Source organism: Hyperolius riggenbachi, chromosome 5, assembly GCF_040937935.1.
Source record: "Hyperolius riggenbachi isolate aHypRig1 chromosome 5, aHypRig1.pri, whole genome shotgun sequence".
NCBI classification, from domain to species: domain Eukaryota; kingdom Metazoa; phylum Chordata; class Amphibia; order Anura; family Hyperoliidae; genus Hyperolius; species Hyperolius riggenbachi.
The window spans coordinates 5,341,958-5,369,378 of record NC_090650.1 but is presented as its reverse complement, the minus strand read 5'-3'; the positions used below and the strand labels follow the sequence as shown (position 1 = coordinate 5,369,378).

Sequence of the window (27,421 nt, the reverse complement as noted above, 5' to 3'; positions counted from 1 at the left end):
TTTTCCCTTGTACAATGTATGGCGCCAATATTTTATTTGGAAATAAAGGTGCATTTTTTCAGTTTTGCGTCCATCACTATTTACAACAAGCCCATAATTTATAAAGTGATAGTAATATACCCTCTTGACATACATACTGTATTAACAAAGTTCAGTCCCTAAGGTAACTATTTATGAATTTTTTTTTTCTATTGTATATTTTTATTTATTTATTTTTTACAAAAATCTTTTGAGGTAACTATTGGGGAGTGTGGGAGGTAAGGGGTTAATTTTAAATGAAAAAAAATATAGTCTGTTAGTCTAAAAAAATGTTTGTAGATGTAATTTTACTATTTGGCCACAAGATGTCCTCGTGCATGATTTTCTTAGGAAGCAATGCGTGGACGTGTAAGTATCGGTTCTTGTGAATGACGGCAAAGTCTAATAGAAGGCGGCGGTCATTTGCACGGGGACTTAGACCAATGAATGGGAACTGTGATGAAGTACAAGCCTAGGTTAAAGTTCCTCATTAAATACCATGAAACAACCCAGGAGGCTGGGATACTGTACAGTACAGGATATTGGACTTCTTGGAGAGGATGGTACTCTATACAATTAGTAATGTACCAGACAGTCAGGGTCCGAGTCTGCTTGTTGAACTCCAGTCCTCGGGGGCCGAGGTCCTCACACATTTTTGGCACAGCTTACAGAGAGTCTGAAGCCATTAAAATTATCTCTTTATTTTACCATTCCTGCTCCGCATAGTGAGCAAAGATGATTCGCAGCATTTCCGCGGCAAAACGAGGTCTTTACCCCCCCCCCCCAAATCCCGTGGCAAGAATCCACGAATTTCCAGATGGTGGATTTTGCTGCCAGAGGGAGGCAGAGTTGTGCTGTAGCTCTGCTTCCAGTCCAATCTCCGCTGATCGCCGCCTCTCCCCGCCCCTCTCAGTCTTCTTTCACTGAGAGGGGCGGGGAGAGGCGGCGATCTGCGGTGACTAGAGGCAGAGCTACAGCAATCGGCTCTGCCTCTACCAGGAAGTAACGGAGGATTTTGCCTCTGTGATGTCGGGAGGGTAAAGACATCCGTGGGAATGCGGCGAATCAGCTTTGCTGATAATGCTGAACGGGAGTGGTAACTAAAAAGAGCTTATTTTAATGGCTTCAGACTCTATTTAAAGTGACTCTGAGTAGAGCAGAGCCCTCCGTAGCCCTCGAGGGTCCCTCAGCGTCCTCCGGGTCCTCTCCGGTCTCCTGCTGGTGGCTGTTAGTACTGAGCAGAAATGACGCTTATGCATAATTACGCATTGTAATTCACAATTACGCATCGTAATTGTAATGCGAAATTTCAGGGAAAAGTGTAATTCATTTCGTATGTAATTGTAAGCATTCGTAATGACACATAATATTTACGCGTGCCGACTGTGGCGGTGTATAGCAAAACCCCCATACATGCTATTGCTACCAGAATTGCTACGTATGTTAAGGAGGATAGTGGGTACAAGTTAAAAAAAAAAAAAGAATAGTTTTAAAAGACCTTGTAGTTTTTGAGAAAATCAATTTGAAAAATACTAAAAAACACGTTTTTTAAACTGTCATTTTTCTGAGTTTAAAAACCATTTTTCTTTGCATTTTTAAAATCGATTTTCTCAAAAACTACAAGGTCTTTTTGAAAAATTATTTTTTTTGACTTGTACCAGCTATTCTGCTTAACATATGTAGCAATTGTGAGGGCTTTGTTCTTCACTGCCAAAATCGGCACAAAGTTACGTGTCAATTGCGCATAAATTAATGTGTAATTACAAAAGATTATGCAAAGTCAATTGAATTACCAATTTGTAATTATGTATAGGCGTAATTGCGAAAATGTAGGCAAAATTTCGCATAATGGTAATAAGCGGATTAGGATCATCACTAGGCTCTGCTTGGTGCGGCATATTGGCGCACTCAGCTTGATCACACACCTGTCGCTGTAGGCATGTCACGCATGCGCGGTTCAGTCTTTCGAGATGGATGCGTGATCAAGCCCAGCTGAAGTCACGCACCCAATAGAGCTGCCAGTGGGACCTCGGAGGGGACTCAGAGGACGGTGAGGGACCTCAGGGGTTATGGGGCGTTGGGGGGGGGGGGGGGGGGGGCTGGAGGAAGAACGAGGCAAGTTCAGATTTTCATTTTATTACTCTGCTCAGGGTCCCTTTAACAGAGACTCCGTAACAAAAATTGCATCCTGTTTTTTATCATCCTACAAGTTCCAAAAGCTATTCTAATGTGTTCTGGCTTACTGCAGCACTTTATACTATCACTGTCTCTGTAATAAATCAATGTATCATTCCCCTGTCAGACTTGTCGGCCTGTGTCTGGAAGGCTGCCAAGTTCTTCAGTGTTGTGGTTCTGCTATGAACTCACCCTTCCAGGCCCCTGTATGCACACTGCCTGTGTGATATTTAGATTAGTGCAGCTTCTCTCTGTTCTATTATCTTTTACAAGCTGGATAAATCCTCCTCTGAGCTGGCTGGGCTTTCACATACTGAGGAATTACATACAGGCACAGCTGTCTGCACTCTGCAGGAAGAAATAGCCTGACACTTCAGTGGAAGATAGCTGCAGGGGGAAAGAAACACACAAATGATCTCTTGAGATTCAAAAGGAATGCTGTATACAGCCCGCTTGTGTATGGATGTATTTTCTATGTGTGGACATACTGTACATCAATCTACTTCCTGTTTTGGTGGCCATTTTGTTTGTTTATAAACAAACTTTTTAAAACTGTTTTTAACCACTTTTAATGCGGCGAGGAGCGGCGAAATTGTGACAGAGGGTAATAGGAGATGTTCCCTAACGCACTGGTATGTTTACTTTTGTGTGATTTTAACAATACAGATTCTCTTTAAGTGAACTGATGTGACTGAAATAACATGAACCAATACTAGGATGATGGAAGACACAGGGACGGGGTTAGTATGATATAGTCATGCAATGTTCTCCCCAGGCTCTTTTAGCCGGGTGCTCCACCCGGCTAGTTTTGGTGACCACCCGGCTGTCATCAGCTCACCTCCTCCTATGGTGTAAGCAGAATTGCACACAGAAGCACCGGCCCTGCATTCTCTCATCTCGCCCCGCCCGGCTACTTTTTCATGCCACCCGGCTAAAATTTCATGCCACCCGACGGGAAAGTAATTCTGGGGAGAACACTGTCATGGTATGTATCTGGGATCTGTTTCCTAAAATGAGTATCAAGTGAAGTTTGTAAAAAACCTCTCAGTATCAGGATCTTGCTTTCCTAACTTTGCCATTCCTGCTTCAAGGAAACAAGAAGCATCAGCCAACTGTTTGGTAGCGAACCTTTTTCTTGAACCTGGTTTTCTTTAAAGAGACTCTGTAACAAAATGTTCAGCCTTATTTCTTCTATCCCATAAGTTCCTATACCTGTTATAATGTGGTCTGGATTACTGCAGCCTTTCCTAGTTGCACTGTCTCTGTAATAGATCTAATCTTCTTTTCTTGTCAAGCCTTGTCGAGACAAAGAGGCAGGGCTGGCGCTACCATAGAGGCAAAGGAGGCAACTGCCCCAGGGCCCCAGAGCTTGTAGGGGCCACCAGTGGCTACAAGAGGAAAAAAATTGTTCAAATCGGCCTTATAGTTTTTGAGAAAATCGATTTTAAAATTTCAAAGGAAAAAAAATACACATTTAAAAACCTGCCGACTTTAATGGTTAATAGCAAATCCACCTTAAATGCTAGAAACCCTAAATTTGCAGGATATGTTAAGGAGATCATTAGGAATAAGAGGAAAAAACAATTTTTCAAAAAGACCTTATAGTTTTTGAGAAAATCGATTTTAAAGTTTCGAAGGAAAAAGGTATACGTTTAAATGCGGTAAATGTCACTTTTAGTAGCAAACCTAACGGTAGTGTAACTTTACATGCATCAAACGAAAGCGCAATAAATTTCCTGACGGGGTTTCCAGGGGGTCCATACGCAGCCGCAGCGCTTTGGCCAGGGATCGCTATACAGCCGCAATATGGCTGTATGAAGATCCCTGGCATTTTTTCCTATTTTCCCAATTTATTTTTTATGTTTAGAGTTTGGGAATTTTTTTTTTTTAATTATGTGGGCCCCCCCCCTGAACTTTTTAACCCCTTGTCCCCCATGCAGGCTGGGATAGACAGAATGTGGAGCTCCGATCGATTGGGGCTTCATACCCTGACTATACCAGCTGCAAAAAAGGTCCCCTAATGCCGATTTGTGTTCCGGGGTATATGTTGGGGACCCCCCAGGTTTATTTTGCCCTCGGGCCCCATTGTTGCTTAAACCGGCCCTGCAAAGAGGAATGCATTTTCTCTTCTGTGATAGGGAGAAGTTATGCACGCCCCCTGCATGCTCTGTGTGTGTATGAGTCACAGGCTTACCTCTGCTCACAGCCAGCGTCTCTGCAAGGCTTGTGGAGCTAAGACATTTCAAACAGCTGTGAATGCAGAGAGATCAGTGCAGAGCTCAGAGAAGCAGCTAAGGCAACATGTGGCAGTAACATTCCAGCAATCAAGTCACATTTCAGAGGAGCTTCTGCAAACGGGCACCTGCTCTGATGATGTATCTCCTGTTTGGCGGCCATCTTCATTGTTTACAAAAACAATGAATAAAACAGTGATTTCATTACCAGGAAAGCAGCGGGAGCGGCGAAAATGTCACGGGGGGGGGGGGGGGGGGGGGGGAGTTTAGGGTTAGGAGAAGACAACAAAAGACAACAAACCGGCTGGTACGTTTATTTATGTAAGATTGTAACTCTACGATGTCCTCCTCACAGATGTCCACATGTAGATGATTACCTATTCCTACCAGACTTTGCCTGGTTTCAGTAATTTCTCTATCGCTAAATCCCAGAAATTCCCCTGCAAATTGGGGGCACAATGTGTTTCCAAACTCCTCATAGTTTCATTCCAGCAGCTGCAATGGACAGAGGCGTAGCTATGGGGGGGCGAGGGGGAACACATGTCCTCAGGCGCAGCACTGTAAAGGGGCGTAGAGCATGGCCACCGCACCCCCAAGTGAGTGAGAGGCGGCTCGCTGGCTGCCCGAAGTGCCCCTGCTTCTCTCCCTCCCTCTGCAGAGGAGTGCAGAAGTGTTAACAGCAGCAGAACAAGAGGGGCACATCTGGCTAACTATAAGAGGTACATCTGGCTATCTAAAGGGGGGCACATTTGGCTATCTAAAGGGGGCACATTTTGCTATCTAAAAAGCATTTGTAAATTTAGCTCCACCCATGACCACACCCACATTCTGATGCGTGGCCATGCTCAATTTGTCCAGAAGGGGGTGCAAAAACTGTCTTTGTCCTCGGGCGCAGAAAAGCCTTGCTACACCTCTGTGGTATGGTGGCAAGATAAATGTTGTAATTCTTCAAGAACTCCTTTAAAGGAAACCTGAGATGGCTAAAAGAAAAAATGATACATACCTGTGTCTTCCCCCAGCCCCCTCCAGGCTGATCGCTTCCTCTCTGTCTTCCCACGCTGCCTGGATCTCCCGCTAGTCAGCCCTGTATTTCTGCTATTCAGGGTATACTGCACATGTGCAGACTGGCCCACCATCTCCCACCGCTCTCCAGTGACCGGGAAGTGGCCCATGCAGATCAACAACTTTACATATACGCGAAGGATGATTTCTGTAACTTCTCTCTATTATTTTGCAGCCATCGCTTCAATGTATTCCGAGAGATTGAACCAATCGATCTTCCGAATTGTCAGCTCCTGGACGGCATCGGTAGGTGACTCTCATGATTTGTGCTCAGTAAGGGGGACAGACAGAGATCAGGGTTGTTCATGAATATCAATGTCTAAAATGTATAAACTGAGATAAGCAATTGTACCCATAGTTCTAGTATTAAATAGGACTTTCCTGGTGTCCCACATTCTTAATTTGGTTTTAATGATGGAAAATGTTGGTTTGAGCCAGTATGAAACTCCTGCTGGCACGGCGGCTGTTAATCTAACACCCACACAGAGAAATGACGACCTTTACACGTTTTTAATCTCCATCATGCTATCAGGTGTGTTTGTACAGCTACAAAGGAGTTTTATAATCTCGAATTAGTTATCAGAAAGAATTTACAGTCCGACTTTCCTGAGAGAAAATGTGATTTTTATCAATGGTTTATTACCCCTTACAGTTGAAAAAAAAAGTTAATAAAGGGAATACAAGGATGTTCTAAAGAGGCTTGGAACTTTATGTACACATATGCATCAGATCATCCCGCAAGCCACTTCAGATATACTTTAAAGCATCTCTCCAGCCCTAATTTTATTATTATCCAGGCCATTCCCATTACTGACATAATATAAACTTAAAGTGGCTTTAGTGACATTTAGCTTAGTCGCTTTGAACCCACAACTGTGGTGGCATGTTATTTTTTCAGCTTACCACAAGATGGCGGTGGTTGCTCACAAATTCCACTGTTTGTTTATCTTTTTTAGGTCAGGTTTTTAAAACACTATATTTGTCAGGGAAATTTTAACAAAATAAACGCTACTTACCGGGGGCTTCCTCCAGCCCCAAGCTCCCAGGACCTCGCTCGCCGCAGCTCTGCCCACAGCCGTTCACCGGAGCTCCAACCCGGTCCCCGGCGATGACGTCAGAGTGACCTGGAGATCGCTCTGTACTGCGCCTGCGCGATTGGCGCTGTCAATCACCGCCACGTGGGCCGGAGCTGACTGTGCAGTCCGCTGTGGCCTACGTGGCGGTGATTGACAGCGCTGATCGCGCAGGCACAGTACAGGGCGACCTGGGGGTGAGGAGGCCACAAGGCAGCATCACGAGGCTGATTCCTGCAAGATTTCACGCTGAAATCAATTGGGAATCAGCCTGCGGTTCATGACACCCATCAGATTGGATCAGAGAGATCTGTCTATTGGTCGATCGGCTTCCATAGCAGTAGCGTAGCTAGAGCTAATGGGGCCCCACAGAAAAACTTTCATGGGGCCCTCAGATGCAGCCATTCATGAGCACTGCCACCTGTCCCTGCACTATGGATGGTGTAATTGCCTTCTTAAAACAGAAGGAAATTTGCAATAATTCAGTTATAAATGAACATTTGTGGTTACCCACAATGCATTACTACTAAATATGCAAATTATCCCTTTTCACCCTTGTTAAGCCAAGCAAGCATCCAGAACCGCTGGTGTATAGCAAGCTTATAGCTTTAAGTTTTACACAGTCATACCAAACCCACATGTAGACAGTCTGTTTCGGACTTTTGGTCCTCATCAGTACATGGCAGGGATTGATACGGCTGTATGAGATAGGGCTTGGACGAGTACAACAGAGTAACCAAGCAGCTCAGGGTGACCAAAACTACTAGGAATGTATAGGGGGATAAAAGGAACCAAAAAGACCTCTTACTAAAAAAGCAAAGCTTGGTGTAATTGCCTTCTTAAAACAGAAGGTCACCCTGAGCTGCTTGGTTACTTTGTTGTACTGGTCCAAGCCCTATCTCATACAGCCGTATCAATTCCTGCCATGTACTGATGAGGACCAAAAGTCTGAAACAGGCTGTCACATGTGGGTTTGGTATGGCTGTGTAAAACTTAAAGCTATAGGCTTGCTATACACCAGCGGTTCTGGATGCTTGCTTGGCTTAACAAGGGTGAAAAGGGATAATTTGCATATTTAGTAGTAATGCATTGTGGGTAACCACAAATGTTCATTTATAACTGAATTATTGCAAATTTCCTTCTGTTTTAAGAAGGCAATTTCACCAAGCTTTGCTTTTTTAGTAAGAGGGCTTTTTGGTCCCTTTGATCCCCTACACATTCCTAGTAGTTTTGGTCACCCTGAGCTGCTTGGTTACTCTGTTGTACTATGGATAGGAGTTATTTGGGCAATTTACATTCATATGCAATTAACACTGCACATAGTCCATGGGCACTCAGTCAGAGGGTGGAGGGAAAAAAGAAAGGTAATGATGAATACATTAAGTATCACTTGGCCCCCTGTGCTCCCGGGCCCCATAGCAGCTGCTATGGCTGCTATGGCTATTGCTACGCCCTTGATCACTAGATGTGTGGGTACCTTTAGATTGTACAATCCTCATTGTGTCTCTGCTAGTCGTGTATCCAGGCTGGTATTCATTATCATTGCTCAGGAGGAATATTAGTATTATTTTAGGATCTAGGAGGACGTCTGACCTCCCTGGCCACGCTGGATACCTATAGTAATGCTAATGCTCACCTTGCCCGTAGCTCCCAACTGTCCCTCTTTGGGAGCCCTGTACCTCTGTCCCTCTTTGGGAGCCCTGTACCTCTGTCCCTCTTTCCTCCTCATTTGTCCCTCTTTCTATGTAAATATATATATTTCTCTACTAAAGACGTGTTTAATTGCCTCTAAACTTTATTCCTATCTTTTACATTGATGTATTTCTTATTTTCAAATGCTAATATGAAGGGAAATGAAGCAGGATAGAAAGGACCAGTGTGGTTTGAATTATAAAACAACATATTTTTCTTATGAAATCTTTATAGTACTCATGACTTGGGTTTTTTCCGGAGGCGTGATCAGGGGTGTGGCAGGGGCATGACTTAAGTTTCCCTCTTTCTCATCTCAAAAATTTGGGAGGTATGCCTTACCCCCACTAGACTACTATACTACCCTCCTCTGTGCCTTCAAATCACCTGGCTGGCATCTGTCCAGTCTGTCCTGAACCCTCCATCTCTCCTCAGGATCCTCAGATGTTGCTCCTCTCTCTCTGTGACTACATTGGCTGCTCCTGTCCTCTCCTCTATCTCCTGTGATGCTGCTCCTCTCTCTGTCAGTCTCTCTAGTTTCTGCTCCTCTTTCCTCAGATGTGGCTTCTCTGTCAGTCCCTCCAGTGACCACTCCTCTCCTCTCTCTCCTCAGATGCTGCTCCTCCCTGTCAGTCCCTCCAGTAGCTGCACCTCTCCTCCCTCTCCTCAGATGCTGCTCCTCTCTCTGTCAGTCTCTCTAGCTTCTGCTCCTCTTTCCTCAGATGCGGCTTCTCTCTGTCAGTCCCTCCAGTGGCCACTCCTCTCCTCAGATGCTACTCAACCCTGTCAGTCCCTCCAGTAGCTGCTCCTCTCCTCAGATGCTGCTCCTCCCTGTCAGTCCCTCCAGTGACAACTCCTCTCCTCTCTCTCCTCAGATGCTACTCCTCCCTGTCAGTCCCTCCAGTAGCTGCTCCTCTCCTCCCTCTCCTCAGATGCTGCTCCTCCCTGTCAGTCCCTCCAGTAGCTGCTCCTCTCCTCCCTCTCCTCAGATGTGGCTTCTCTGTCAGTCTCTCCAGTGGCCACTCCTCTCCTCTCACTCCTCAGATGCGGCTCCTCTCTGTCAGTCCCTCCAGTGGCCACTCCTCTCCTCTCACTCCTCAGATGCTGCTCCTCTCTGTCAGTCCCTCCAGTAGCTGCTCCTCTCCTCTCTCTCCTCAGATGTGGCTTCTCCTGTCACTCCTGCACTGACTGCTCCTCTCCTCAGATGCAGCTCCTCTCTGTCAGTCCCTCCAGTGGCCACTCCTCTCCTCTCACTCCTCAGATGCTGCTCCTCCCTGTCAGTCCCTCCAGTGGCCACTCCTCTCCTCTCACTCCTCAGATGCTGCTCCTCCCTGTCAGTACCTCCAGTGGCCACTCCTCTCACTCCTCAGATGCTGCTCCTCCCTGTCAGTCCCCCCAGTGGCTGCACCTCTCCTCCCTCTCCTCAGATGCAGCTTCTCTCTGTCAGTCTCTCCAGTTCCTGCTCCACTAAATCCTCTCAGATGCAACACCTCCCTGTCAGTCCCTCCAGTCGCTGCACCTCTTCTCCCTCTCCTCAGAAGTGGCTCCTCTTCGTCAGTCCCTCCAGTAGCTGCATCTCTCTTTTCTCAGATGCGGCTCATCTCTGTCAGTTCCTCCAGTGGCCACTTCTTTCCTCCCTCTCCTCACATGCAGCTCCTCTCTGTCAGTCCTTCCAGTAGCTGCATCTCTCTTTTCTCAGATGCGGCTCATCTCTGTCAGTTCCTCCAGTGGCCACTTCTTTCCTCCCTCTCCTCACATGCAGCTCCTCTCTGTCAGTCCTTCCAGTAGCTGCTCCTCTCTCTCCTCAGATGTGGCTTCTCCTGTCACTCCTGCACTGACTGCTCCTCTCCTCTCTCTCCTCAGATGTGGCTTCTCTCTGTCAGTCCCTTAAGTGGCTGTAATCTGGTATGGGCATAGTTTTCTCTCCTATTGTAACTTTGTAGACACATAACACCATTAATGATCTCGTATGCCCCCCCATTGTCCCCTGTGTGGCTGGTATGCTGGTTTGGACAGAGTTCTCTGTATTGTAACTTGGCTGTAGCTACATTTCTGTGTCATTTATACATACATTGTATATAGTGTGCTGAATAAACTGTATGTGTATTATCTCTATTCCTCCTGTTTATGTGACTTGTTTTTGCCATATACCATGTATTTGTACACCTCAGCTGGGAGATATGGGCACTATATAATCCAGCAGTAATATAATAATATATACAGGTCTCTGTACCCCTCCGCTGGGAGATGCTGGTTTGCTGGCACAATATAATCTCCAGCAGTAATATAATATATACAGGTCCCTGTACCCCTCCGCTGGGAGATGCTGGCACAATATAATCCAGCAGTGATATAATATATACAGACAGTACAAGGATCTGCACAAGTTCAGGGAGGAATTTGCCTTCTGGGCAGGTTTACATTATTTCACAGACTGATCTTTGCATTATTGCAGAGTCAATATTGATTCAGCAGCCGGCCTCACAATACGAGGACATTCCTGTGTATGTAGAGCAAACATGGCCGCCCCACCAGCAGCAGGCCTGTAAGGCAGCCAGTTATCACTGCGGCAGCTTAAAGGGGACGTTTCCTTTCTCCTCAGTATTATTCCCGGTGATGATATGAAGAGATAACCATGTATGCTGATAAGCAGGGGAGGACTGGGACCTTTTGGCCTGGGGGGACAACACAAACTAGAGGCCCATTTCACGGCATCCCCAGACCAAAGCCATATCTTTCTTGTGTGCAAATCTACAAATTGTGATGACTAACAGCCCCAGACACACACACACACACACACACACACACACACACACACACACACACACACACACACACACACACACACACACACACACACACACACACACACACACACACACACACACACACACACACACACACACACACACACACACACACACACACACACACACACACACACACACACACACCCCACACACACACACACACACACACACACACACACACACACACACACCCCACACACCACACACTAGAGATGGGAAGTTCGGATCTTTTCAATGATCCGGATGATTCGAATCGGATCATTGAAGAGATCCGGATCTTTGATCCGAATCTCGGATCATTTTACTACCGGAAGCATTCGGGGGTGAAATGAACAGCAGGACAGGTCTGTGGACAGGAGAAGGGGAGGGGGGTGGACACACAGAGAAGGGGAGAAGATGGACAGAGGGCAGGGAGTGCACGGAGGAGGGACGAGCAGAGAGCAGAAATGTTTGCACGTAATACCCACATGCTGAAGTCATATGCTTTACATATATTTCACCTATATGTTCATCTGTACACTTTGAAAGAAAAGGTCGCACAGTGAAAGAAAGCATTCCCAGGAGATAAGTGCAGCTGTTTAGTGCCGAGTGCAGGAGGATTATATTGCCTTTCAATCACACTGTCTGCAAAGTTACTGAGCTGTGCTGAGCTGAGCCAAAAACTTCCAATGTGTTCACTGAGCACAACTATACGGAACAGCCAGCCTATAATGAGCAGCACGTTATAGCCAGTATGTGTGCTCTACACATATCTGGCAGTGGCACCCATGTCCCCTCTCTCCCATCTACCTGTCTCCCTGCAAGGCTGCCTCCCATCCAACAGCGATCCCTGCTTCCAGGACCCCGCTGCCCGCTGAGAGGGGGCGTGTCGCTCCTGGCCCCGCCCCTTTTGCGATCCAAATCGTTCATTTTGATGATTCGGATGATCGACTCATAAAATAGATTCGGATCAAAGATCCGAATCGTTCATGATCCGGACAACACTACCACACACCACACACCACACACAGTACCTGATGTCTAACCCCATTTCTCCGCACAATCTACCTGTCTGTGTCTGATGCCTAACCTTAAAGGAGTTATCAGGCTTTTTTTTTTTTTTAATGAAAATAAGTGCTACTTACCCAGGGCTCGTCCAGCCCCAAGCTCCCAGCATGTCCCTCGCCGCAGCTCTGCAGTCAGCTGTTCGCTGCCGCTGCCTCCCAGCCCCCGGCAAAGACATCAGGCCGACTGCGCCTGTGCGAGCGGCGCTGTCAATCACCGCCATATGGACCAGAGCGTACTGTGCAGACGCAGAACTACTGCGCCTGCGCAGTACACTCCGGTCCACGTGGCGGTGATTGACAGTGCTGCTCGCACAGGCGCAGTACAGGCCGACATCTAGGTCGGACTGGTGCCATCGCCGGGGACTGGGAGGCAGCGGCAGCGAATGGCTGACTGCAGAGCTGCGGAGAGGGACATGCTGGGAGCGTGGGGCTGAAGGAAGCCCGGGTAAGTAGCACTTATTTCATTAAAAATGCCTGATAACTCCTTTAAACAACCCCCCCTCCCCCCACACACACACACACACAGACCTACCTGGTGATGCCTAACCCCACTCCTGCCCACCCACCATACAAACTGCTTGTCTTACACCTACCCCCCCCCTCCACCTACCTGTTTGACAGTGCCTAACTGCCTGCCTCCCCCCTCCCCTGCCGCCGATCACACCACTAGAAGAAAAAACCTTCCCCCTCAGGCCAGGGTCAGAATGGGGATGATTATCACACAAAAAAAAAACTCAGAGGGCACTGGCCTGGGCAGAGAATTGAATTTGACAGCAGTAGCAGGCAGGCAGCAAAGTGTGAGTAACTCAGTGACAAGAAGGGAGAAAAAGTACAGAAACAAAATGTATAAAAACCACCTTCTCCTCTGGCAACCTGGACCCGACCTCCTCTATCCTCCTGTCTCCTCAGTCCTACACCTCCTCCTCCTCCACAGCAGCAAGCAGCTATAGGTGGCATCTCCGACTCCCAGCCCCCCGAGTGTCCGACTCCTCCAGCCAGGACAGCCAGCCAGCCAGCCACTCGTAACCGCAGCTCCAGGCCCCCAGCCCCCCCAGCACAGAAAGCTGAAGAGTGAGACAGCTCACTCCGACGACACCTCAGGCACAGCAGCACAGGGGAGGACTGTGTCCGACTCCTCCAGCCAGCCACTCGTAGCCACAGCTCCAGGCCCCCAGCCCCCCCAGCACAGAAAGCTGAAGAGTGAGACAGCTCACTCCGACGACACCTCAGGCACAGCAGCACAGGGGAGGACTGTGTCCGACTCCTCCAGCCAGGCCAGCCAGCCACCGCAGGCACAGCAGCACGTTGCGGGCGGCAATGACTCCAGGCAGGAGGCGGAGTCAAGCAGGGTCAACCCACTGGGCCGGAGAGGACCTAAGCTATTTGTGTCCTTGTGCCGCTCACATCCACCGCAGGCGCAGCCACGCACAAGGGCACACCACGGCCGGCCGCCTCAGCCCCATCTCTGATTGGATACTTCAACTTGCCGGGAAATATCGCGCGAGGTTGCGATCCCCACTGCGAACCTGTCACCTGTGGTATGTCTGCGGCCGCTGCGTATAGCAGCGGCCGGCCCTAATTACTTAAGATTCGGGCGGCCCGGGGGGCAATTGCCCCCCGTCCCCCTGGGCCAGTCCTCCCCTGCTGATAAGTGGCGTCGAGAGCCCCCGCCCTGCTTAGGGATGGCTGTCGATTGATAGAGATGGCCTCTATCTCCACTCTTGTAAACAGGTTACAAATGTAATTTCCCCTGTAATTACTGTTCCCCGGTAATTACCAAACAGAAAAACTTAAATGGTTACCTTAGGGTCCAAAATTTTTTTTTTAATATGTATGTCATTATGTCATGAGGGCATATTGCTCTTAGCAAATAAAGGTGCGTACACAAGTCGTACTGACACAAGCTACTAGTCTGCTTTTTTGTGTGCTGTATCACCGCTATGGATTAATAAATACCTCATTGTATATTATACGTTGGAGGGTCGAGTCCTATGTGGAAACTGGAACTTTTGGTTGTCTTTTGGGAGGTTTTGATGGGCCTCTTACCACACTGGACTCCCCGTGTGTGATTTACACAGTCTCGGTGGCCGGCAGGGTTCACACTATATTGCAACAAGTTACTAGTCGTCAGATCTCGGCGGATCGGTCAAAAACAGCCTTATCAGCCAGCCGACAGACTGTACACACGCGGAAACTGTCGTCAGAACGGCAGGCGGGTCTGACGACTGGTAGCTTGTGTCAGTCCGACATGTATATGCACCCTAAGGGCTGATATGGTGCACGGAAAAAATGTTGTGATAGTCAGGACAAATAGATAAATAAAATGTTCGGGTTTTATTTATAGTAACATTATTTATTTTAAAACTATAGGGGATGGAATGGGAGAAATTGTGTATTTTGTCATCTTTTTTTCCCTTGCATTTCCCTATAAAATGCATAGAAAATAAAGTAATTGCTGAGAATAACTACTGCCCACAAAAAGCCTAATTTGTGGCAGAAAAAACAAGATATAGATCATTTTGGTGTGATAAGTTGTGATAAAGTTATTGGTGAATGAATGGGAGGAGCACTGACGGGGAAAATGACTTTCATCCTTAACTGGATCACGTTCCACATTTTTTTACCTCCAGCTCCATAAGCACAGACGCATCCCTTGCCATCCTCCAGCGGTCTCCTGTTCAGCCACGGTGAGCCCCGGTAACAGGCTCAGTGACGTCAGTCCGGATCTACTGCGCATGCCTGGGAGGTCTGAGGATGCGCAGTAGACCCTGACTGGCATCGACTGAGCCTGTTACCGGGGCTCACCGCAGCTGAGCGGCAGACCGCGGGAGGATGGCGAGGGACGCGTCTGTGCTTATGGGGCTGGAGGAAGCTCTGAGTCTCTTTAAGGTTCCTGACATTTTGGACACTTTAGCTGTGTCGTTTTGATACAGCTGTAACTTTTTAATTACTTTTGCCATTTTAGTGATCTATAATTGTTTTTTTTTTTTTTTTCAGTACAATTCGGGCTTTATTTGGGTAATATTTTTATCCAAAACTATTTTATTTTATAGTCATTTTATTGGGAAAAATTAGGCATAAATGCAGAAAATACCCATTTATTCATTTTTCACCCTTCCTAATTTGCACATGACACGTCTCACAGTTATAAAGCACATAAAAATGAATTATTTGGACCTTCCCGGGTTAAAACGATACCCAAAAATCTGCCGTATTTTTCTTCTGACATCTGGTATAAGGAATCTGATGTCATTAAGAGGGGACACGTCACTTTGCCTCCATTCATCTCTAATGAGCGGCATAACAATAGCTCCCATGACCCCGCCCATCGCAGGGTAAGGGGGTGAGGCCTAAGGTCAGGGGGCCCCAGTCCTGGTGCAGAGCCGCGTCATACTTTCTTTCTTCCAGTGACCTGCCTTGTAGCCACTGTACAGTCTATATGCCCCCCTCCCCCGCACCGGACGCACTGCGATCTTGGGGTGGGGGTATTAAGGAGGGGGCCGGGCAGTTGGAGTTTTGCTGGGGCCCCCGCCAGGATCATGGTACGTCCTGCCTCTTAATACCCAGTCAGGTTCAGGAGAATTATAGAGAGCATTGCATGAATCTGATTGGGTGAAATAACGTTAGAGAGAGGAGCTGATTGTACAGTCTGTGATAATCCTGTGTTTTCGTGCTTTTACAGAATACGGCGCAGAGGATATTGAGATTCTCCCGGATGGCTTGGCGTTTATCAGTTCAGTAAGTAGCGGCGGCACCGGTCAGGGCCGGGCCGAGGCATAGGCTGGAGAGGCTCCAGCCTCAGGGCGCAGTGTAGGAGGGGGCGCAGAATTCATTCAGCTGTCATTCCTAATTGTGTATGAAGCAGAAAGAAATAAGAAAAGGGGATACATTGCAGTGACTGCAAGCCAGATAACTAGATATTTAGGTGTTGGGTAGGTTGTGGGCCCTGTGGCGCCTCTTAGTCTAATAGCAATCAGTGTGTGATGGCTGGGGAGGCAGGGATGGAGGGGCGCACTTTGCTGTCTCAGCCTTGGGTGCTGGAAGACCTTGTCCCAGCTCTGGCACCGGTGATTGCATGGGGTCTGACTGGCAATGTGGCGGCATGGCTCAGAGCTGTGATTGGCTCCACTGGAATAAACAGGAAATGATGCATGTGGGCGGTTCCTCATTGGACTCCTCCTTGTCCCGCCCAGACGCGGCTCAAATCATTCCAGATCAGCTGCAGCCGTGTGATGTCTGCAGATCGGTTTCTTTGTAACAATTTGAACATGCGTGCAGGGAAACTGCGTATTCGGCTAATGTGGAAGCGAGCCCTATTTATCCTTTTAATGGCAGTAAGTGTTCTATGTGGGTGTGGTAGATCACCCTGTAAGGCTATAGTTTACTTTATTTGAAGAATCCCTCCCAAATATGTACACCACCCCCTCTATTCACCTGGCAATTTACATAACACACACAGTCTCCTCCCCTGGCAACGCCCCATAAAAACTCAGCATCAGTCAGTCTGTCGGTTTCTAACGGCTGCAATAAAGAGTAGGTGATGTTTCAAATAAATAAACACATCAATTTGTGATAAAAAATAAGCATTTATAAAGTGTTATTTCAGAGCATTACCCACAATAAGTAAATAAAGATAAATATGGCAGGAAAACATTATGCAGCCCTCTTTAACTTGCGTGTACATTGTGGCCATATTGCTACATTTATGAATATTGATATATTGTGAATTTATGATATATTGTGAAATTTCTCCTCTGCAGGGTCTGAAGTATCCGGGGATGTTCAGCTTTGCTCCGGGCAGATCCGGGGAGATCTTCCTGCTGGATCTGAATGAAGAGATCCCACGTCCATCTTCTCTGCGGATCAGTCGGGGGTTTGACCTCTCTTCGTTTGCCCCCCACGGCCTCAGCGCATACATTGATGAAGGTGAGTCTGTACAGCCAGTTTGTAGTGATGGAAGCACACGACACGCCGGAACATGCAGCGAGAGTGTGCAGGCAGAACGTTGCTTTAACTGACCTGTTATATAAAGTTTACCTAAATTCTCAGCAGAAATAATCAGACGCCTATAGAGATAATGGCCTCTTTAACCACTTTACCTCTAAGAGGTTTTTACCCTTATAGACCAGAACAACTTTCACCTTTCCACACTCTTTCCTTTTATTTGTCATTAACTTTATCACTACTTTTCACACCAAAATGATCTATACCTTGTTTTTTTCGCCACAAATTAGTCTTTTTTGGGGATGATACTTGTTTTCAATAATGACATTACTTTCCATTTATTCTTTCTATTGCTGTCCCAGTTATTACAACATTTAAATTATGTACTTAGTATAATGTATGGAGACAATATATTATTTTGAAATAAAGGTGTATTTTTTTCTGTTTTGTGGGTTCTTGTACCTGATCAATAATTACAAGCCCTTATTTGCCAATATAACAGTAATATACCATAACATACATAGTAAAAAAGCTGAGTCTCTATTTATGTATTTTTTTTTAAATACGGTCACTTTTTTAAATTTTTACAAGTGTTTTATTTTGGCAACTATGGGGAGCAGGGCAGGGAGGGGTGAAGAGGGTTCAATTTATTTTATTTATATAGTGTAAAATGTACTGTAAAATGTGTATTTTTTAACCAATAGATGTCCCCTCACACACTATTCTGTGTTCTCTGAGTTCAAAGCATGCAGGTAATGTTGTGACAGAAAAGATCATTGGCTTCTAAGCCATGGTCATTCCCTTACTGGCACTTTGATTGGCCAGGGGAACACACGTTCCCGCTCACCAATCAAAGATACTTCAGTCATGATGAGTATGTGTGGCAGAAGCTTGTACACACTGGCGGCAATGGCAAACAATGTAGTACAATGTCCTTTAGCTGTTAACAGAGGCAAACAGGACATTTTAATATGAAGCGCAGTTGTGTAGTGGTTAAAATGATTGACAGCAGGAGCATTTGATTCTTAACAATCCCCCTCCCCCCGCTGCAAAATGAAGCAGTCTGAGGCCCCCCTACATGGTGCTTTGTTTGTGCTGCCCCCTGTCCTTCCTAACCTGTACCGCAGCTCACAAAATCTCCCCCCCCCCCTTCCCCATATCTTGCAGAGCAGTGTGACAGTAGAGCTTCATCCTTCATTCTGGCGGTGGGACAGGTCCTCTTCACCTCCTCTACAGCATAGCCAATCAACAAGCGGCTAACAACACTGCAATCTGTGAGGTGATTGGCTGCACGGTGGCTACACTGAGGAGGAAGTAAGGAGGACCTGTCACTGGAATGAAGTACAGTATGAAGCTCTGCTGCCATGCTACTCTGCACCCCAGGACTGGCCCCCCGTATTACATGGGTCCTCCTGGGGGGGTTGCAGGGGCTTTTGCATTTGGAATATTGTAGCACGAGTGCAGTACAAAGGCAATTCATTCAGCAATCCCATTTGTGTGGAGTTTGAACTGCCTGTGTACACTAGCCCTTACACGCTTGTAACCATGGCTATATGTGAGGCTTCTATCAACCAAACCATAAGCAATGCATTTACATATTTGGCAGGAAAGTTGCCGGTTCCCAACCCTAGATGGGGAGGCTGTGTTCTGCATATAAGCAGGAATCCCGCCTATCCTCCTGTATTGGTAACGGCCGGCGGTGGCTGACTGTCCCTCCTCTTCCTTCCAGATGACGCTGTGTACCTGTTTGTGGTGAATCATCCTCAGTATAAATCCACGGTGGAGATATTCAAGTATGAAGAGGAGGAAAATGTTCTTGTGCATCTGAAGACGGTTAAACACCCATCGCTGTACAAGTAAGAACAACTGCAGCTCTGCATCTCACAGACAGGGGGAGCCATTGTACAAAGCTTGTAGCTCCACATCTCACAGACAGGGGGCGCCATTGTACAGAGCTTGTAGCTCTGCATCACACAGACAGGGGGCGCCATTGTACAGAGCTTGTAGCTCCACATCTCACAGACAGGGGGCACCATAGTACAGAGCTTGTAGCTCTGCATCACACAGACAGGGGGCGCCATTGTACAGAGCTTGTAGCTCCACATCTCACAGACAGGGAGCGCCATTGTACAGAGCTTGCAGCTCCGCATCACACAGACAGGGGGCGCCATTGTACAGAGCTTGTAGCTCCGCATCTCACATACAGGGGGCGTCATTGTACCGAGCTTGCAGCTCCGCATCTCAAAGACAGGGGGCACCATTGTACAGAGCTTGTAGCTCCACATCTCATAGACAGGGGGCACCCTCTCTGGAAGGTCCTTCAGTCTCCTACTCAGATCAGATCTCTTCTCCTCATTCCTTGTCTGTTGGGGTTCCCCAAGGCTCTGTCCTTGGTCTCCTCCTCTTTTCCATCTACATGCACGGTCTTGGTGACTTAATCAACTCATTCGGGTTTCAATACCACCTGTATGCAGACGATACGCAACTGTACCTCTCGGACCCAGACCTTAACTTCCTCCTCAAACGTGTTCCTGACTGCTTGTCTGCTATATCCTCCTTCATGTCCTCTCGCTTCCTAAAACTTAATAGGAGTAAAACAGAACTAATAATTTTTCAATAAATCAATAATAATAATAATAATAATAATTGTACAGAGCTTGTAGCTCTGCATCACACAGACAGGGGGCGCCATTGTACAGAGCTTGTAGCTCCGCATCACACAGACAGGGGGGCGCCATTGTGCAAAGCTAGTGTGTAAACTGCAAATATTAGAGAATGATGCAATGTTATAAAAAAAACGGTCTTTCTCAAAAAATTTGCATATTGTGATAAAGTTCATTATTTTCTGTAATGTACTGATAAACATTAGACTTTCGTCTAATGTTTATCAGTACATTAGATTCATTACATTAGATTCATTACACACAACTGAAGTAGTTCAAGCCTTTTATTGTTTTAATATTGATGATTTTGGCATACAGCTCATGAAAACCCAAAATTCCTATCTCAAAAAATTAGCATATTTCATCCGACCAATAAAACAAAAGTGTTTTTAAAACAAAAAAAGTCAACCTTCAAATAATTATGTTCAGTTATGCACTCAATACTTGGTCGGGAATCCTTTTTGCAGAAATGACTGCTTCAATGCGGCGTGGCATGGAGGCAATCAGCCTGTGGCACTGCTCAGGTGTTATGGAGCCCCAGGATGCTTCAATAGCGGCCTTAAGCTCATCCAGAGTGTTGGGTCTTGCGTCTCTCAACTTTCTCTTCACAATATCCCACAGATTCTCTATGGGGTTCAGGTCAGGAGAGTTGGCAGGCCAATTGAGCACAGTAATACCATGGTCAGTAAACCATTTACCAGTGGCTTTGGCACTGTGAGCAGGTGCCAGGTCGTGCTGAAAAATGAAATCTTCATCTCCATAAAGCTTTTCAGCAGATGGAAGCATGAAGTGCTCCAAAATCTCCTGATAGCTAGCTGCATTGACCCTGCCCTTGATAAAACACAGTGGACCAACACCAGAAGCTGACATGGCACCCCAGACCATCACTGACTGTGGGTACTTGACACTGGACTTCAGGCATTTTGGCATTTCCCTCTCCCCAGTCTTCCTCCAGACTCTGGCACCTTGATTACCGAATGATGTGCAAAAGTTGCTTTCATCCGAAAAAAGTACTTTGGACCACTGAGTAACAGTCCAGTGCTGCTTCTCTGTAGCCCAAGTAAGGCGCCTCTGCTGCTGTTTCTGGTTCAAAAGTGGCCTAACCTGGGGAATGCGGCACCTGTAGCCCATTTCCTGCACACGCCTGTACACGGTGGCTCTGGATGTTTCTACTCCAGACTCAGTCCACTGCTTCCACAGGTCCCCCAAGGTCTGGAATCGGTCCTTCTCCACAATCTTCCTCATGGTCCGGTCACCTCTTCTCGTTGTGCAGCGTTTTCTGCCACACTTTTTCCTTCCCACAGACTTCCCACTGAGGTGCCTTGATACAGCACTCTGGGAACAGCCTATTCGTTCAGAAATGTCTTTCTGTGTCTTACCCTCTTGCTTGAGGGTGTCAATGATGGCCTTCTGGACAGCAGTCAGGTCAGCAGTCTTACCCATGATTGCGGTTTTGAGTAATGAACCAGGCTGGGAGTTTTTAAAAGCCTCAGGAATCTTTTGCAGGTGTTTAGAGTTAATTCGTTGATTCAGATGATTAGGTTAATAGCTCATTTAGAGAACCTTTTCATAATATGTTAATTTTTTGAGATAGGAAATTTGGGTTTTCATGAGCTGTATGCCAAAATCATCAATATTAAAACAATAAAAGGCTTGAACTACTTCAGTTGTGTGTAATGAATCTAAAATATATGAAAGTCTAATGTTTATCAGTACATTACAGAAAATAATGAACTTTATCACAATATGCTAATTTTTTGAGAAAGACCTTTATAGTTTTTTTTTTTTTTTTTTTAATAACATTGCATCATTCTCTAATATTTGCAGTTTACACACTAGCTTTGCACAATGGCGCCCCCTGTCTGTGTGATGCGGAGCTACAAGCTTTGCACAATGGCACCCCCTGTCTGTGTGATGCGGAGCTACAAGCTTTGCACAATGGCGCCCCCTGTCTGTGTGATGCGGTGCTACAAGCTCTGTACAATGGCGCCCCCTGTCTGTGTGATGCGGAGTTACAAGCTCTGTACAATGGCGCCCCCTGTCTGTGTGATGCGGAGCTACAAGCTTTGCACAATGGCACCCCCTGTCTGTGTGATGCAGAGCTACAAGCTGTACAAATACTGAATTTCATGCCATTTACTTATGTATACAGTTATACTTACAGTACCTAAGTGGTCTAGGTATTATTTGACACTTACTTCTGGTTACAATGTTTGTTGCCTTAATTTCTAGCGTGAATGACGTTGTTGCTCTTGGACCAGAAAGTTTTTATGCCACCAACGATTATTACTTCACGGATTTCATCCTGAGGCATGTAGAGCCGCTGGTCGGACTGCGGTGGACTAACGTTGTGTATTACAGCCCGGAAGATGTCAGAGAGGTGGCCTCCGGATTTTATAATGCCAACGGGATCGCCATGTCCCTCGATGAGAAGTATGTCACGCCTGTGTGAGGTGAACTGCTTGGTACGGGGTTTGGGGTAACCTTTCTGGGAAAGTTCAGAACGTTTAGAGCTTTTTGTCAAGCTTATGTTGTTTGATTTCTTTTTCACATCTCTAGTAAAAAGATTTCACTTCCTGTGCCAGTGAATTGTTACCACAACAGGAAGAGAGTAGACGCCATTCCACAGGGTTACACACAGCAATAAAAACCAGGTGGTGTCGGTTATAAACGTATAGTGATAGGTACACAGGAAGATACAATTTTCTGACAGATTTACTCTCAGAGCAACTACTCCAAACAGGTCCGATCTCATTTCCGATCGATTTTTCAATCGATTTTCCATAGAGGTGAATGGAAAATTGATTGGAAATCACATCGGACCTGGGAATAGTTGCTTTGACAGTAAATCTGCCAGAAAATTGTATTGTATGATCCCAGCATAACTCTTCTGCCCTCTAAGGGCTGGAACCCACAGGAGCGCTTTTGGCAGCGTTTTGGCAGCACTGCGATATGCTAGCAGTTTGCCAAAACGCTGGGCTAATGTTAATGGATGGGGCAACTTCCACAGGAGCGTTTGCGTTTCCCAGAAACGCAAACGCAGGACCTGCAGCATTTTGGGAGCGTTAGCGCTTCAATGTAAAGTATTGAAACGCTAGCAGAAACGCTCAGCAAAACCTAAACTGAGCGGTTTTGCTAGCGTTTTGCGGTTCAGCACACTGTAACAAAATGAAAAATAATTCACAGGACCAATCAGGATAAAAACGCAAAACACAAAACGCTACACAACCGCTGGGGAAAAAAATACAATGTTGCAAAACACGACCAAAAACACGCATGAATCCGCTTGCAAACCGCTCAGACAAAACGCTAGCGGTTGCGTTTTGCGTTTGCGGTTTTCAGTGGGTTCCAGGCCTTACACAGGGTTCCCACTTGCCACTGCAAAGATGCACTTTTTATGCAGCAGCTAATGAAGGTTATGGGAAGGTGCATGAGATGTCAGAATTTATGTTGCAAGATGTAAGGGGTTTTTATTTGCACAATTTCACACATTCTATTAGAAGGGATGGTCGGAATTGCCAATATTCGTTTCCTCGGAAAATCTGCTTTCCACCATTGCCGATTAGCGCTACCATTTTCCGTATTCCGATGCTGATTTATGGGTAAATTTCAGCCGACTTTCCGATTAATTTTCTCAAGAAGTACAAGGTCTTTTTGAAAGATTTTTTTCCCTCTTGTTCCCACTTTTCTGCTTAACAAACCCTGAAAATGTGGGGTTTCTACCACCTATAGTGGCTTTGCTATCAACCTGTAAAGTCGGCAGCATTCCACATATCGGGAATGCAGATTTTCTGCATTTTACATTACAGTTAATGGCCGCAGAATTTAGCGGTTAATAGCAAAGCGCCCGTAAGAAACACCAAATTTTCAGGGTTTGTTAAAGCCAATGGGTATCGCTATAAAAATAAAAAAGTCAGATACTCACCTAAGGAGAGGGAAGGCTCGGTCCTAATGAGCCTTCCCTCTCCTCTCCCGGTGCTCTCGGTGCTGCGCTGGCTCCTCCGTTCGCGTCCGCCGCCGCAGGGACTTCGGAGGTCTTCGGGAGCACTCGGGCTTCCGAAGACGGGCCGCTCCATACTACGTACGCGCGAGTGCGTCATAGAGGGCGCTCGCGCATGCGCAGTATGCAGTGGCCCGTCTTCGGGAGCCCGAGTGCTCCCGAAGACTTCCGAAACCTCCCTTCGGCGGCTGAAGTGGCAGTATTTGACCGAACTGGTCGAATACTGCCACAGGGGAACCTGCGCGGGACCGGGCACCGGGAGAGGAGAGGGAAGGCTCATTAGGACCGAGCCTTCCCTCTCCTTAGGTGAGTATCTGAGTTTTATATTTTTAAAGTGGTACACATTCACTGTAAGCCTAAAGGCTCATACACACATCAGACTATAGTCTTTGGAAAATGAAAGATCACAGACCAATCTTACCACCCTTCATGTAGTATGAGAGCCATACTCTACACAGTCTTTTCTATGGAGCTGAACTCCCCATCAGACAGAAATCTTACCCCCTTCCATGTAGTATGAGAGCCACACCTACACAGTCTATTCTATGGAGCTGCACTCCCCATCAGACAGAAATCTTACCCCCTTCCATGTAGTATGAGAGCCACACCTACACAGTCTATTCTATGGAGCTGCACTCCCCATCAGACAGAAATCTTACCCCCTTCCATGTAGTATGAGAGCCATACTCTACACAGTCTATTCTATGGAGCTGAACTCCACATCAGAAAAAATCTTTGCAAGATGCTGCACACACAGATGCTGTACAGACACAAAAGATCAGTATCTGCAAAAGATCTGTTCCTGCCAAAAATCCATTCCTGCAAATTGCAATGATAGTCTATGATATCTGCAGATCATCATACACACCTTGTTTAACAGACATTCATCTGCAGATCAGATCCACCAGGATGGATTTTCAGATCTGCGGAGGATTGCTTGATCTGCAGATGAATCTCAGTTAAATCATGTGTGTATGATGATCTGCAGATCTCATAGACTATCATTGCAATTTGCAGGAATGGATTTTTGGCAGGAACCGATCTTTTGCAGATACTGATCTTTTGTGTCTGTACAGCATCTGTGTGTGCAGCATCTTGCAAAGATTTTTTTCTGATGTGGAGTTCAGCTCCATAGAAAAGACTGTGTAGAGTATGGCTCTCATACTACATGGAAGGGGGTAAGATCTCTGTCTGATGTGGAGTGCAGCTCCATAGAATAGACTGTGTAGGTGTGGCTCTCATACTACATGGAAGGGTGGTAAGATTTCTGTCTGATGGGGAGTGCAGCTCCATAGAATAGACTGTGTAGGTATGACTCTCATACTACATGGAAGGGGGTAAGATTTCTGTCTGATGGGGAGTGCAGCTCCATAGAATAGACTGTGTAGGTGTGGCTCTCATACTACATGGAAGGGGGTAAGATTTCTGTCTGATGGGGAGTTCAGCTCCATAGAATAGACTGTGTAGGTGTGGCTCTCATACTACATGGAAGGGGGTAAGATCTCTGTCTGATGGGGAGTGCAGCTCCATAGAATAGACTGTGTAGGTATGGCTCTCATACTACATGGAAGGGGGTAAGATTTCTGTCTGATGGGGAGTGCAGCTCCATAGAATAGACTGTGTAGGTGTGGCTCTTATACTACATGAAGGGTGGTAAGATTGGTCTGTGATCTTTCATTTTCTAAAGACTATGGTCTGATGTGTGTATGTGGCCTTAGAGTGGGAACAAAAGGGAAAAAAATCTATTGAAAAAACCTTGTACTTTTTGAGGAAATTAATCGTAAAGTCGGTGGAAATTTCTACAAAAATTACTTTTATTACTGATTTCCGAATTTCAATCCGAAAGAGCAACCCATATCCCTCTGGTTATGCTATGCATGGCTGGAGGGATTTGCATGCGTAACACGACTTTTTGCTGCATGTCATCCATTTTTTCCCTGCATGCAAATTACACAGCAGCCTTTTGATTTCAGTAGGCTGTGTTTCCGTTCATCATATTGCCATGCATGCTAACGCAGCAAACCTTCCCTAATGGAAGCAGTGCTTATACGTAAACCTGTTTTTGCTGAGTTGTACCCAGGTCACTACATATATTGCATCCCAGAATCTTATTTGCTTTAGCTGCTGCTGCTTGGCATTGAATACAGTTCCAGTTCCATGATATACGATGACTTTGTGCCTCTGCAGGTTCATCTATGTGGCCGATATCTTAGGGAAAACAATCACAGTCTTTGATAAACACGACGATTACGCTCTCTCCCCAGTGAAGGTAAGATTTATTTCTATATAGCGCCACCTAGTGGTCACCAATGTCACAAGTTCTCTAATGCTGGGAATACACGCTTCGTTTTGTAGCTGATTAGATGGTTTGATAGATAATTTCCAACATGTCCGATCTCCCTTTCAATTCCTTTGCCGTTCGATCTCTGATAGAAGTGAATGGAAAAGATAAGAAAAACAAGCGGAAGATAAGAGAATTGACTGCTTAATCGAGCAGCAAAAACGATTGAGAGGAGAAATTCCCAGCATAAGGGGCTTATTGGTGAAGAGCAGCTATTTTATTTTTTTTTGCATAAATAACATCACTTTTCAGATCCCCCTGTTTATAAAAGCAGCAATGAGATTAACCACTTATAAAAACGTCAAGGAGGACATGCGCGCTCCCGTGCACTCCTGCGGCCGATCGCGCGGGTGCACGCGCACTCCCGGCCACGGATTCGTTAGCCCAGGAATCAATGTATCGGGCTATGGAGCCCGATCACTGATTCCTCTCCCCCGCTGAAAAAGCGACAGCTTCTCTCGGAAGCTACGCTTTTTCTGAAGCTCTGTCCCTCTAAGCGTACATTGTACGCTTAGAGTGACGTCATGTAAACAAACTCAAGATTGCCATCTTGTGGCCAAAAAGTAAAACTACATCTAAAAGTAAAAAAAATTACAATACACAAATATTTCCCCAAATAAAACACTATTTATATCCCACCCTCCCAAAAATACCCACATAAAATGTTTAATAAAAAAACAAAAACATTACTATAAAAAAAAACAAACATAAATATTTACCTAAGGGTCTAAACTTTTTAAATATCTGTGTAAAGATGAAATATTTCTCTCTATATTTTTTTTATAAGCTTGTAAATAGTGATGGATGCAAAACGGAAAAAATGCTCTTTTACTTCCAAATAAAATATTGTCTCGATACATTGTGATAGGGACATAATTTAAACGGTGAAATAACCGTGACAAATGGGCAAATACAATACATGGGTTTTAATTATGGAGGCATGTATTATTTTAAAACTATAATGGCCGAAAACTGACAAATAATGAATTTTTTCATTTTTTTTCTTATTCTTACTGTTAAAATGCATTTACAGTAAGGTAGATCTTAGCAAAATGTACCCCCCAAAGAAAGCCTAATTGGTGGCGGAAAAAACAAGATATAGATCAGTTCATTGTGATAAGTAGTGATAAAGTTATAGGCTAATGAATGGGAGGTGAACATTGCTCGGATGCATAAAGTGAAAACGACTGAGAGCTTAAGTGGTTAAATGACGCCCACTTTATGTGAGATAACCACTATGTTTTCAATTAGAAATTGCAGGAAAAATAACAAAAACGCAGCTTCCATTTAAAAACATTAGATGTTCGATGAACATGAAGACGCAATTCCGCACGACTCACGCAAATTCTAATCAGTGGATGGGGCC

The 27,421-nt window shown here is 45.9% G+C and overlaps 1 protein-coding gene across 1 annotated transcript in view; it reads left to right on the top strand.

Annotated features, from left to right (window-relative positions):
* Positions 1-27,421, top strand: part of LOC137517960 (serum paraoxonase/arylesterase 2-like) — a 43,560-nt gene that overhangs the window by 2,166 nt on the left and 13,973 nt on the right. The window contains exons 2-7 of the mRNA XM_068235048.1: positions 5,665-5,735; positions 15,790-15,845; positions 16,868-17,033; positions 18,781-18,907; positions 21,947-22,147; positions 25,902-25,983. Of these exons, the coding sequence (XP_068091149.1) occupies positions 5,665-5,735; positions 15,790-15,845; positions 16,868-17,033; positions 18,781-18,907; positions 21,947-22,147; positions 25,902-25,983 (703 nt within the window). The remainder of the gene's footprint in view (positions 1-5,664; positions 5,736-15,789; positions 15,846-16,867; positions 17,034-18,780; positions 18,908-21,946; positions 22,148-25,901; positions 25,984-27,421) is intronic.